Raw genomic sequence first — 14,506 nt, forward strand, 5'->3', positions numbered from 1 at the left:
AGTCTTCATCTACCCAGTCATTTATCTTGCAGTTTACCGGGAGTTTGAAGCTTCTATATCTTATATTAAATTAACCTTTATTAATTAATTACCTTATATTAAATTAAATATCCAATCATTCCAGGGCATTACTCATGCTGGCTTGGGTTGATGACAGTGGGAATACAACATGTTATGGGGCACAGATTCCCCATCCAAAGTCCCCGGGGTCTGGCAGCACTAGGGGTAGAAACACAGGGGGGATTGTACTGTAGTGTAGAGCACATGCTTTAGATGTAGAAGGTCCCAAGTACAATCTACTGGATAAATTTCTGCCTGGTACCCTAGCAGAAATGGTTATTGCCAGTTTATGTTGAGAGTGCTGGAGTAGATGGATCACTGTTCTGACTCAAAATATAGAAATGTCTTATATTTTTAGAGGGCTTCCACAGGTTACAGAGAAGATAAAAACAGAACATTGGATCTGAATGGAAGAAGCTATTGTCCTATTCCTTGCTTCTATCATGAATAAAATCAGCTGATCCCCAACCTGCTGCCTTCCTGATGTGGCTCCAATAATTGTTCATCCATAATGTTTTAGAACTTTTCATCCCAATATATCTGGAAGACATACCATACTGGAGAATACTGAGGTATTCATATACTAAACTTGAAGATATAACTATCTTTGCAAAGAGTTTCCAGTCCATACATCCTACTTTCCCCATATTTAGTTCTATCAATCCTAGCATTCATCTGCATTTCTGAGAAACAACACTGCTTCTTTGATTGATTGATTGATTGATTGATTGATTGACTGATTGATTGATTGACAGACAGACAGACAGAGACAGAGACAGAGACAGAGACAGAGACAGAGACAGAGACAGAGACAGAGACAGAGACAGAGACAGATTTTTTTAGTGGACTTTGATCCAATCATTATTTATTATTCCACCTTTATGGAATTTAAACATTTTTGGCAGATATACTGATGGTCAATTATTTACATGTCCCTCTGATTAAGGCTCCAGCGATAATCATCTTTGTCTCTTTCTCTCTCTCACATACACACCCTTAAAAAATCTGAATTCAAAATTTTGCATTTATCAATTGTTTGTGTACTATTAATCTGCATTTTTGGGCTGTGTGGATAGCCCAGTTCATAGGCACTCATATAGATATATAGATATATAGATATTTGTTCTTCGTATTGGCTTTATACCTATGTTCTGAATTTCCCAAGAGATCACAAAATGACTTCTACTCCTCTTATGCCTGTTTTCAATTAAAAACAATCAGAATGTCCCAATTCTGTTACCTGGGAAATCAATATATAATTTATTACAGAAATAGGCTGTTTTTACACAAAACACTGAACTACAACTCAAACCACATTTTAGTTTTATATGAGCCACAAGCCAGTCCATGTGGTTATTTTATAGTTCATTTGTTGTGCAACTTCAGAAAATCAGATTGAGTAAACCTGAATTGACTATGGGTAAGTGTGTCATACAAACTAAACCATAGGATCTTTATTTGTTGGGATGTAATTAACTTAACATGATACTTTATCTGGGCCCTCCAGTATGCTGTGCAAGTCTACTAGTTAGTACTGGGGCAGGAGAAGGACAGTTCTATCCAAAACTGTACTGGGGTAAATGAGAACCAAATTAACCTCTCCTGGTCAGCTGTGTTTGTCAAAAACTCAGTCAACCTTTGGGCAGTGTCTAAGCCTCAACTCATTAATCCTTAAAGGAAAGATGTGGTACTATATATTGACTGAAAACACAAAGTGTCTCATTACAGAACTTACTGTCAAGGCCTGTCAACACATGTTGCTTCTCAGACTTTTGACTAAGATCAAGTAAACTATCTGTTCTTATCAATTTAATGTAAACCGCCCAGAGTTGTCTGCAGTGAGAAGGACGGTGACAAATTTGAAATATAAATATAAATAAATAAATAAAATACTTGATAAATGCTACATATTAAATTGATTTTTTGGAACTGGTGTGGAGTCTCTGAAGTGTGGCAGTATACAGATGTTCATTTAAATAAGTAGAAGCAATGATTTCCCATAATATTAACCAGCTGCAGCAAATTCACACTCATTGCTGCCTGCCTGGCCAGTGTGTCAGTGGTCACTGGCATAGTGGCATGCCTCTGCTTTCCCGGTCTAAGGATTCATAGGATATTGACAAAGTGGGTGGGGGCAGTGTCCCACCTTAAATGACAGCACAGCTCAACTGACACAATTGCGTAAGGAACTATGACCAAGTTAATGGCTGAATGAGTTAAGTGGGTGGAGTGAACCAGTCCTTAAAGTCATTTATAGATATATAACCCTGATAATTCCTTAACTGAATACTAGCACTGCAGTTTGACTGGCATATACAAGAATGGCCCCCAGCCAACTGAGCAACTGAAACTATTTTATTCAGTGACATGGTTACTATGGTTTGCATGCTCTGAAGATGATTTAGAAGGGTGCTTGGGAACGGACAGGAGCGCACATGCAGCACTTCTTTAAAGCAGCTGCATTTTTATTTTGGCCCCTGCACAAATCTAAAATAATGTGGCTGCTTTAATGAGCTGACTTAAACAACTCATACTTACTGCTATTTGCTGCAGTAGATACAGCTACTGTGGGGTAGAAATAACCCTATTGAGTTTCCACTGGCATTAGTGATTAATGTTAGTTCTTCTATTGTTCATTGCAGGGATGGATAACCTGTGGCCTGCAAATCTCATATAACCCCCAGCGTCTATTCTGTAGTCCCCAGATTGTTCCCACAGAAGTTCATGTGCCACTGAACTTTGGTGATACAATTTCAGACATTATTTTGCCTCACGGAGGTACACTTTGGTGTATTAAGCTGAAAATGCTTGGCCCCATACCCTCCCCCCCGATGATGTTGCTAGAGTGCCAGATGTGGCTGTTGTGCCTTTTGTGGCATGGTGATTATTGTCTCCCAGTATGAAAAATTTGTCATGGCTTATTTTATCACACCTAGCATTGTTTACAAACAACAACAACAATAATTTCAACTACTAGCAAAGTGCTAGTATTGATATTGCATTGGAGAACACATCTACCACCTCATGTTGATATGCCAAGTTGTAGTCATAGTTAAGGAATAGCCACTCCCTAAATATATTCACAAAGAGATATATTTTTAATATCACATAACCTTAGCATAATTATTATTTCCATACTAGTGTTGATTATTTATTACACCTTGTATTTCAATTAAATATAAGCAGGTCCTCCATGAAAACCCTAGAATACGCATCATCATTTTCTGGTGGAATTTACTATGCATTTTCACAATGCACAAGAAAATATAATTAGTCCCAAATTACAATTGCAAAAACATATTGTAAATATTATCTGCACATAAATGGCTTGTCATTCATAAGGACGTATTGTATATACATCTAAAGCATCAGAATTACACTTCACTCCTCTCTGTTTTTGAGAGATTTCATTATTTCAATGTTTAAGTCACATTTTTGCCAATACTTCACAGTTCCAGCTTCTCTCCATTAATATAATCAACACTGGTAGCTTGGATTTTCCTGAGATATTTCAGTCTCTGATTCCTGACCTCATACTTTTGAGCAAAACGTCAACCTTGAAATTATCCCATATCCAGAAAGTAGTAATGCCTGCAAACAACTTTGTATTTACTGTTGGTTTAAATCTACTCCTTGCAGTCAGAATGCTGGGCTGGGAGTCGCATTTGGTGGATTTCACACTGTCACATGCACACACCCTCAAAAAAATCTCCCTCCAAGGTACTTCATTAACTTCCCTTCTCCACCTCCAGTGCCCAAACGAAAGGTCAGCAGGGGTCATGGGTAGCCAATAAATGGTTTAGAACCCAATTATCCTTTCCCAGTTTCTTGTCTATCGGTGGGGGAAATGTATGCTTTAGATTAAAAAAAAAAAGGGGGGGGACAGGACAGAAGGACTGAGAAGGGACCCAGAAAGGTTTATGACCCCATTGCCTATAAAACCTTCTCTTCCTTCTGTTCAGGAACCATAAAAACACTGGCACACACAATTGCTTCATGAAAGAATGTCACCAGCAAAAATCATAATTGTCATCAAGAGAAAGGGGGATGAAGAAGAATGTTCAGGATTCCAGGAGATGAAACCTAAGGGTTCAGTGGATGAGCTCTAGCCAATCTGTGAGCCTGGGGCAAGGAGAATTTTTCCACATGGCTAATTAAAATCAGATTGGATTATTCTTGTCAGTGTTTGCATGCTGACTTTATTTTTTTTTGGTTGGGGGGGGAGAAGCAAGTTGTTAAGGGGAGAGAGATGGTTGCAAGGAGGAGCAGCAAACGTTTAACACAGAAAAAAGTCTCAGCGTGTCACCGATTTTATGGGCAGTAAAATTTCAAAGCCATCCAAATCTATTAATGCTAGAGAAAGAAATTTCTCAATGAGCTGTAGAATTGGCCAGGAGGGAAGTCCTTTTCCCTATTGCGATTCCTCACACTTATGCCCCCCACACCTTCTCATCCAACACCCCTTCCTTCCGTTCGGCCTTCACACACTCCAGACCATACGCTGTCTCTCCTTACGTGGCAGCTTACTGGCTTACTGAACTGAGCATTTGGAATCACAGGTTCTTCCATAGGACACAACACAGAATAGAATGCCAAGCTTATGGTTATGAAATGTGTGCAATTCACATGATTCTGTAAGCATTCCTAGTGTACAATTTCTTTCTCTCCAGTCTCGTAATGTAGGCATATTGGGGCAGAACCAGAGTCACTGTAAAATCTGCAAAATACTATTGTTCAAATTCTATTCTGTCGCAGGCATCAAATATTTTTATTACTTGAGTGTAGATATTCATCTTTTCCAAAAGGATGTATCAGTGCAATGGAAACATGACCTTAACTCATCTTTTATCTTAAGGTTCAGATTTCTGGATCCATTAATTTTAAACTCCTTTCCCATGGCTACTGTCTATATGACCAGGATAGTGGCTTCTTCTCATCAAATGATTCGATGTACATTCTGTCTCAAGATTAAAAACCTTATTTCTAAATCACTATACATTTTGTTCGTGAATCTTCTGGAGCTGCTTTACCATGATGGTCATTTTTCTCCTGCGTCAGAGCCAAACAGAGTTTTTTTTTTCAGCCATGCGGAGTGCTGACTTGATTTCAAGTCCAGCAGTTCAGCGTGAATCACCCCTCCTGAGGACTTAATGGCCTTCAGTTCTTTGATTTCCTTAACTTCCTCAGCAGTATTCTGGAGGAAGTTTGACACAGCAGCCAAGTCCAATGTGGATGACTGATCCACCATTTTAAATTTATTTGATCAGCATTAGGTCTTCTCTTTTTCTCTCACCATGCATAAATAGTACAAATATTATACTTGTACTAATCAGGTACTATATGCTCTCAGGATTAGTAAGGAACATTCTGGGAGAAATGAAAGTTTCAAAAGACTCCAAACTGAGGGCCCAATGAAATCAACAACTCTTTTGGCTCGCAACTTGCTTCACCCTGCCTTCACCACTCTCCCTCTGATTAGAACTATCGTTTACTAGGTATGGCTTGTTCTGTAGCAACTGAAGATCACAACAGGAAACCAAGAAGAAAGAAGATTCACGTTTCATTCTGGCTTCTGAATGACTGACTTCTGAACCCCTGCTGCATTTCTTGCCATGAAAGAGCCATTACAATGAAACAGGAAAAGATTCTGTCTTTCTAGAGTTGGGTAACTGAGGCATTTATTCCATTTAGTAGTACTGAAAAACAAACTCAATTACTTTGAGCCCCAGTTAACAAGTGAGTGATAACTGAAGACTGTGAGTGACATCCAATTTGATGATGCAAACCAGTCCTCCAGCCCTGAGCATTTGCCTCAGCACACAGACAGTCCATTGCAAAGTTTTTGCAGCATGCCACTGTGCCTCCTATGCCACCTGCACTGGAGGCTGTTTTGTGCCCATTTCCAGGGCAGTGTTTATCCCAGTCATTCAATAGAAGCATGTATTAAAAGCGTAATAAGGACATTTACTGGGCATTAGAAAGAATCTGATAGGTTCACTGGCATGAAGTATGCCTGTAAAAGTACAATATTTGACATACATAGAAGGGTATGATGTGGTGATGTACATGGGGAGCACTTAGAAATTAAAAAAAAAATTCCAAAAAATTTTCAGCATATGGCTTCTAATTTCCTCAGTGATGTAGCCAGATAGCTTTAGTTTCCAATCTCATTGCATGATTTTTGTTGTTGTTGGAACCAATGAATACCAAAACAACTTCATGATACAATTTTATGATCATTAAAGACCATTGGAAAACTAATTATATTACACAAGGTTAAATGCAGTTTAAGTTTCAAACATTTCATTGACTGTGCTAATATTTGGAGAATGTGACAGGAGCAGAAACAGATTCTGTTTTTAATTAAAATCTAGCAAATAATTTTATAACAATTATCTGCTGTTCCTTGGATAATAGAGATGGGATGTATTGCTCCTTTTAAGCAACTGGTGTTCAAAAAAAGTGCACTGATAGGCTGGATAGATTAGATTAGATTAGATTAGATTAGATTAGATTAGATTAGATTAGATTAGAACAGAACAGAACAGAACAGAACAGAACAGAACAGAACAGATGCAAAGAAGCATTCTTTTCTTAGAAGGAAACTCATAAAGAGTGATTTAATATCACATAGTCTTGGAGTTAGCAGTAATGGTCCTGAAGTGGCAAGCCAAACAAGTTATACAAGAACTAATATTTGCATGTTAAGAAAAATAATAAACATAATACTTGCTATTAGAATGTCCCAGTAAAGCTATGATTAGGATAGAATGATTTATTTTTCAACTAAGAATAAGAGATTTGGCAAAGTTAAAGTACAAATCAACCAACTAGCTAAGGATTGGATTAGATTTATTTTCTCCAGGATAGACAATATTGCAAACAAATTCTTCACCCCAAATATCCAACCCCCCATTTTAATTAAGCTTGAATTTTAACAGGTAATTCTACTCCACAGGAAAGACTTTTATTGTAAACTGCATTGAGTTTTTTTTTTAAGTAAGCGATGCAAAACTATTTTAAAGAAATAAATAAAACACTAGCAGGAGGCAGGAACTATCTTTCCGCCCAAGCTCATTGTATCACCACAGTAATGTGGGGTCTTGTAGGCCCCAGCTTTACCCTACAATAACAAATAAGTACAGCATAAGAGGCCCCTCTTTTGCTTTGCTCTTTCCATTGAAGTATGTAGAGCCAGTCGCTTTCTCTCTTTGGTAAATGCAGGAGTTACATTCCTTAATACAGATTCCATTCCTGTCCAGCCAGGTTGTTCCAGAAAATAATAATTTATATTCATTTATAATAGTAACAATCAAACAGGCAGTCTTTCCAACGATATTCACTCAAATCCGAGTTCAGTTTTGAATTTTAAAAAGCCATTAAAAATACATAGGGTCAAAAGAGCTCACAGCTGTATTTAGATGGAGTCTCAAAATGGTCAGAAGTAATAATTATGAAGGAAACTGCAAGATTCACTCATATTTTTAGCTCAATATACTTTAAATACAGTGCAATCATGTAACCATTTTTAATTTGTCTTCTCTGCTCTTATTTACTGTACATACTTTGGTCAATCCTTTAATTCCAAACAGAAAAAGACAATTCCTTAAATCAGTAATGAAGAACCTACAACTCTCTACATTTTGCTGAAAAACACCTCTCAGGAATCCCAGTCACCATGGTCCATAGAGGAAGATGCTGGAAGATATAGAGGACTGGGGCACATGTCCCTCACAGAAGATTAATATGGATAAAGTGTTTTCCAGATATTCCCTTATGTTTGACAGTACCCATCACCTATTCATTCCTGCTCAGACTTTACCAATAGACTGATCTTTGCAAATGATCTAAATACCTGTCTCATAGTGATTTCATTAATAATATATTAGCCTGAATATCTGACTGAAAATCATTCTGATTTTAATCATTCTCTAACTCCTATCACTTTTTAAAATGTATTTCTTCCAGTTTTCTAACACTTACAGAAGAAATTATTACATAATTAAACAAATTCTAAGGTGTACTTATTTACAAGGTCATTTTTGCTGTTATATATCAGATGATACTTTAAAAATCTATTGTTGTTCTAGAAACAAGAGAACAAGAGTATACTAATCAATGATAATACTTTAGAATACATACAATGGAAAATACATCTCGTCCCACTGCAATCACTCCAATGCCCTGTATTCTTGGATAGCCTCGCAAGCCTTAGGATTTAAGTTATAATCCTGCTGTAAATGGCAATAGAAGAGCCAATGTGGTGCAGTGGCCAAGGCACCAGGTTAGAAACTGGGAGGGTGTGAGTTCTAGTCCCGTCTTAGGCACAAAGCCAGTTGGGGGACTTCAGGCCAGTCACTCTCAGCCTGAGGAAGGAAGCAAGGGCAAACCACTTCCAAAAAACTTTGCCCAGAAAACTGCAGGGACTGGTCCAAGCAGTCTCCAGGAGTCAACACTGACTGGAAGGTGAAAGAAAGAAAAAGAAAGAAAGAAAGAAAGAAAGAAAGAAAGAAAGAAAGAAAGAAAGAAAGAAAGAGAGAGAGAGAGAGAGAAAGAGGGAGGGGAAGGGGAAGGGGAAGGGGAAGGGGAGGAGGAAGAAAGGAAAAGGAAAAGGAAAAGGAAAAGGAAAAGGAAAAGGAAAAGGAAAAGGAAAAGGAAAAGGAAAAGGAAAAGGAAAAGGAAAAGGAAAAGGAAGATAATGGAAGGGTAGGAAGCCTCTAGCCTTCAGATGCTCCTGAGCTTTAATTGCTAGGATCCCTCACCATTAGATATTCTGGCTATGGCTGCTGTGGGTTACAGGGTAGTAGCATTTGAGAAGGCATGTTTTCCTATCTACGAGTTAAAAGGACAGTGCCTATAGGCAGACAGTGAATGTAGAGAAATTTGACATCCTATGATTTGGTTGCTCTAATTTCCAAAACTAATTGTCTGTCCAAGACACATTGGCTCAGAAAAGCTTATAAAGTATCTTACTGACACAATTACAATTGGCAAAATGATAACAACTGCTTTCCTTCAAGGATGTTGCTTTTGCAACATAATAAGGTTAACACATGTGGCTCATAGAGTCAGGTAGGTCTGTGCCCACAGAGTAGTTTCAGCATGATGAACAAATGGCTCTCATCTCCACTTAATTTTATAACACGGGTACTCTCATTCAGGCATACTGCTGCTATCCAGCATTTTTTAACTGAATGCCAATTGTTCTGAATTTTGTAAAACTAGTTGAGGTGTTACAGAAAAATGTTCGCATGAGAAATTATTCTGAAACCTTTCCCATTTGAAAACCAGTTCCTCCTTGGTGGTAGGATCTGCACTTCACTGATTGGAAGTTTCCTTAAAACTTGGAGCTACAGAGGTCTGTACAGTAGCTGAAGAGCGCACACTTAAAAGTGACTAATAAATGCAGGTGAATGTGTGAATGACACCTAATTCATGGAGGAAAGTTTGCTTGATTTGCAAATATCAGGTGCAGAGGTATATATGTGAACCTAACCCAAGAGAGATTTGCTAGCACAATAGAATTTCAATGACTCTTGTCTGAGGTTTGAATTTAAGGATCATGTACCATAGAGATTATTCACTGAAACTAAAGCAAAGAAGGAAGGACAGCAAGCTGCAGATTCATAATGCAGAGCTGTAATTAGTCAGCATTTGCGCTTCATTTCAGGCCCCAGTACAACTTTTCCCCCTGAAAGATACTGCATTTGGGATTCCAAGATCTCACTTGTTTAAAAAGAATGCTCTTGCTGTATCCCAGTGAACTGGCTCATACATCACATTAAACCATAATGTGTTTTGTTAGATATTGGCTTAGTGTGTTGCAGGAACCAGACAGTCTGGCTTACCATGTTTGGCAACTCAACCAGTGTATAAGTTGTATACACATAAACCACATTGTTCTCCAGTTGTAGTAGCCAGCCAAATATATAATTCAAAATATTTATCCCTAAATAGACAGTTATATTTGGTGGCTGAACATGCAGGGCTATGTTAGGCTGCTGGCATTGAACTAGAAGAAAATTAAAAGGGCCTCTACGCTTGGATTGCTGTCCCCACTAAGCAAGCTGAAGGCTGGGGGAGTGGTCATTTTGATATTTATCCTGGGGAGGAGGGTGTAAATGCATAAACATAATTATCATAATATTTTGAAGATCTTGTCCATCAGGCAACAAGGAAAGTGTCCCTACAATCTCATATCAACTGTGCAACTGTCACAGAAATCAGCAGAACACTTTGTATTCTTCCCACTTCCACTACCTGGCATTTCTTAAGTTGCCCTTTATGCTTTACAGAGGGCAGAAGTTTCAAAGAAGCAACAGTAACAGCAGCAACCGAGTTAGATAAGTAGAAGCCTGAAACATAACAGGTATCTGTCAATGCCAGTTCTGAACACTACAACTCCTGAAATATGCCTCAATAACTTCAGGATGCCTATAGGGTGAATATTGCATAAGGACTTTCACATTCAGTCCATTTGCAAGCAAACCGGCCAAGGGCAGGGTGACAAGAAGTACATAGGCCTAGACTGTCACTCCCCAAGTCATTCTTGCTTGTTTTCTCAAAGCTCTAGGAAACATTTATTTTTAACTTTTTTTTTTTCACAAAAGAAAAATGCCATTCAATCTGAAGTTATAATAAACGGGAGAAGTACAAAGGGCCGTGGATTTTGGCAGACCTGGAAAGAGAACAAGGAGGGAGCCTGATGGGGGAGGCAGCTGGATATTCCAAAAGCTCTGGCTGGGCAAACTTCTGAGTGTTTGCAGCTGGCGAAAGGGAACTCACAAAAGGGATTATGCCTTAACTTGGCAGGGGGAGAAAAAAGAGCCACCCTCTCCAGCGGGGAGAAATGCTGTTTCCCCTTTCTGCTTGCAAGAGAGCATGACTGGCAGAGGCCTTTCAGAATCATGACACCTTTTGGCAACTGTGCTCTGGGGCAGAACCTCTCCATGACCTTTCTTAGGTTTATTTGGTTTGGGCAAGAAGTACTTTTCACACAACACTAATCTACGCACAACCCCCACCACCACTCCACTCCACTCCACTCCACACACACACACACACACACACACACACTCGTACACTTCAAGCTCCAAACCCACAGAAGCTCTGCAAATAGTACAGCAACAAAGCTCTCAACTGGGACGAGTTTGCACAATATATTCAAAATGCAAAGGCTGGAGGGAGCCACTTTCTGTACAAAGCAGAGCTTTTCTCTTCAAGTGCATCTGATGGGCAAAGAACTTTGCACAACTTAAGGGAAAGCATTAGGTTTTTGCAGTCAACTTGGGAGAGGTTCTTCTTTTCTTTTTTCCCAAACACAGAAAGCCAGAATGAACATTTTGAGGAACAGATGCCTTTAATTCAACTCAGCCATTCAGATCTGACCCCTCCTGGCATTTGCTCTCTGGTGGGCGCACAGGGGGCGGGGGCGGGTTAAGCATTAAACTAACCTGACAGTGAAATCAGTCCTTAAGAGATATGCAAAGAAATCCGGCCAAGGAGGAGATGGAGAGGACTAGTGCGGATGCCTTCTTCACACCTGGTCACGCTCTCTCCCCCACCACCCGGCAAAAACCCAGCCATCTGCAGAAAAGAAGCCCACCCATTCCCTTTGATTTGGAGGTCCCTGGCGACGCCAGCGCTGCTGCTGCTGTTGCTGCTGCTGCTGCTGCTCTGGGAGCGGTTTCTGCCGAGCTGCAATAAACAATAAGCCCCAAGACTCGCAGAGGCGAAGCGGCTGGCTGGCTGGCTCTCCTCCTCCCTCCCCCAAGCCCGGGGCCGCGAAAGTTGCGCTTGGCCGCTGCAGGCAGCCCGGCTCCTGCCTCCTTAACAAAGAAGCCCCGGCTTACTTTCTTGAGCCATGCTGATGACAGTCTCGGTGGTGGCGTGGTACTCGTCCTCTTCCAGGTAGTCGTCGTGCTGGAAGGAGTCCCCCTGGAAGTCGTGCAAGTCCAGGATCTGCTGCAGCGGCGGGGCTTTGGGCAGCAGCTGGTTCACCACCTCGCGGGTGATGTTGGGCGCCTCTTTGAGCCTCAGCTTGCTGAGGATCTGCGACTTGATGCTCTCCAGCCTCATCTCTTTGCTGTGCTTGCGCCACAGACACACCGGGCAGCCCTGGTCCTCCGTCTCTGTCACCAGGGGGACGCCCTCCGTGGGCGCCTTCTCGCCCGGCTCGCCCGCGCAGAACTCCAAGGACAAGACCAGGAAGCCCCAAAAGACGGTCGACTTGGGCACCGGCATGTCTGGCGCTTCGCTTGCTCCCCAGCCAAGCAAGCCCGCTCCTTTCTCTCGCAGAGCACAATCGCTCTGGCTCGGCCTTGGGATGATGGGCTGCAGCTGCTGGGTGCTTGGGGGGTGGTGCCGCCGCCGCCGCCGCTAAGTTCTTTGGGGTTGGAGATGGGGGGGCGACTTGCTGGTTGGGGGAAGGAGAGGAGGGGGGGAAGAAAGAAGGACTCTCCTTTTATATCCCAACTGAACTGTGTCGTAAAAAGCCTTGATTGGCTGCGGAGGCAACAAAAGAGCTCTTGGCAAAAGGGCTGTCACCGGCAGGGGAAAGCGAGCGGAGTTCTCTGCGCTCTTCTCGGGTCAGCGCGAAGCATTCCTACCGCGCTCGCCTCTTCGGGTGTCAAACCTTTTAAAGGCTGGCAGCGCTCTTTGAAGCGAGGAGGGGAGGGGGCGCCAAAATGGGGAGGGAGCGTGTGGAGGAGGCATCTGACAGCCCCTTAAAGAAACAAAGTCCCCTTTTTCCTCGAGCCCGCTGGATTCCCCCGCGCGCTACCTTCCCGTGGCAGGCAGATTGGTGTGGTTTTCAGCACCCGGCCCCGAGGGGAGGAGGCGTTCGTAACAATAAATGGGGAGGGGCGGCTCGTGCGCCTTGGGTACACGGGGTGGACCCAGGTTGGGCGCTGGGCGAGGGGATGGCTGGGCAAGCGACGAGGGAGATGGCGAGGGAGAGGGAGAAACGTCCGCGCTGCCGCGGCTGCTCCCCTCAGCATCTCCCCGCCTCGGCTCACCTGGCGCTTCCCGGGCCTCTCTGGGCTTCTCCACTTCTGAGCCAGAAAGCGCCCCTTTTCCTCCGCGCAGAGTTTGCCTCAGCGTCCCTCCCCTTCTCTCTCCTCTCTGGGCCATTTGACAGTTTCTAAGTGCCCGTGCCGTCTAACTCCCCGATCGATTCGACCGTTTCTAGCTCTCTCCTTTTCTCTCCGGGTCCTGGTCGCTTTGACAGTCCTGAAGTGCTCCTCCCCGCTCCCGCCCGGCAAGACACGCGCGCCGCAGCGAAGAGCAGAGCAGAGCAGAGCAGAGCAGAGCAGAGCAGAGGAGGGAGAGCCGCGCTCTGCCAAGCGAACCCTTGTCTGCCCGCCCGCCCGCCCGGCGCTAGCGTGGCTGGCTGGCAGGCAGCTGTCACCCTCCGCCGCCCTCGGGCGTCAGGCGCTGCAGCTCCCCTGCGTTGCGTTGCATTGCGTGGTCTCCTGCGGCCGCCCCCTCTCCCCCCCTCAGATACCAGCGCGTCCCGAGCTGCGGGGGAGGGTTCCCGGCATGGCTCCGACCCGGAGCCGAGCCACGTGCGGGCGTGTTGTTTTTGCCTTCGGAGAGCAGCGGGGCGGCCGCCTCGGAAGAGTTCGCCCGGAGGAGGCGCTCAGGCCAAGAGCGGCACCTTCGGCCCCCGCGCCCTGGCGGGGTCAGGGATCCCGAGCGAGCTGTCTCTGGCTCGCCGCCGGCTCCGCTGGGCACAAAGCGGAAGGAGGCGAGGGACCGACCAGGTGAGGCGCTTACTGAGGAGCCAGGCGGTGGGGCCGAGCAAGGGGAGCCCGAGCCTCGGCCTGGAGCAACCAGAAAGGAGGCCGTGGCTCTGCAGTTCTCTCTGTCTCGAGGCAGGGGTGCAGTTTCACCTGCCAGAAGGGATTCAACTTCAGTTACACTAAAGTTCAACCGAGGCATCAGCATCAGGATTTGCAGAAGTACAGACAAATATGACCTCCTCCTGCCTTACCCAAGTGGCACCTCTGCCTTAGTGGGTGTTGTAAAACCTCCTCAAAACATTCGAGTGTGAGACTGGGGGAGGGATTTGGTTTGTAATTTCTGTGCTCCAAAGTAGTGTAAGTGTACCTTAAGCTGCCCTTTTCCCATCTGTAATATAGGGAAAAGGAAGAAGCTGTAGCAGCATAGAATACCTTGGTTTCCTGAAATACCCAACACAAGTTTGGCAGGAGTAACTTGATGCCTTCCAAATGCTTTGGACTAGAAATCTTAAAAGTCCCAGCCAGCATGGGCAGTGGCCTGGAATTACGGAGGTTATCTATTGCTCCAAAGGGCACCAAGCTGCCTATCACTGGATCAGAAAGTCTATCAGAATCACTATAAACCTGGGCAAATGAGTCCTGTAGGAGAAAAGCAGTTTCAAACAGTATTTGTCTTCAGCCATTCAGTATATGGATGTTATAGT

General features: G+C 43.3%; 1 protein-coding gene and 1 non-coding gene across 2 annotated transcripts in view; one reads left to right on the forward strand and one right to left on the reverse strand.

The window, feature by feature from the left end:
* GDF11 (growth differentiation factor 11) overlaps nucleotides 1–12,472 on the reverse strand; it is a 37,770-nt gene extending 25,298 nt beyond the window's left edge. The window contains exon 1 of the mRNA XM_088138243.1: nucleotides 11,913–12,472. Within this exon, the coding sequence (XP_087994369.1) occupies nucleotides 11,913–12,303 (391 nt within the window). The 5' untranslated portion in view covers nucleotides 12,304–12,472. The remainder of the gene's footprint in view (nucleotides 1–11,912) is intronic.
* Nucleotides 1,817–2,005, forward strand: LOC112540496 (U2 spliceosomal RNA). Its single transcript, XR_003084576.1, has one exon. It is a non-coding gene; the product is annotated as a U2 spliceosomal RNA (small nuclear RNA).
* Nucleotides 12,473–14,506: the final 2,034 nt, after the last annotated feature.

The sequence above is a fragment of the Python bivittatus genome, unplaced genomic scaffold (assembly GCF_059951505.1).
Source record: "Python bivittatus isolate LINGU-HERP-01145 unplaced genomic scaffold, Pbiv_v1 ctg000220_np1212, whole genome shotgun sequence".
Classification (NCBI taxonomy): domain Eukaryota; kingdom Metazoa; phylum Chordata; class Lepidosauria; order Squamata; family Pythonidae; genus Python; species Python bivittatus.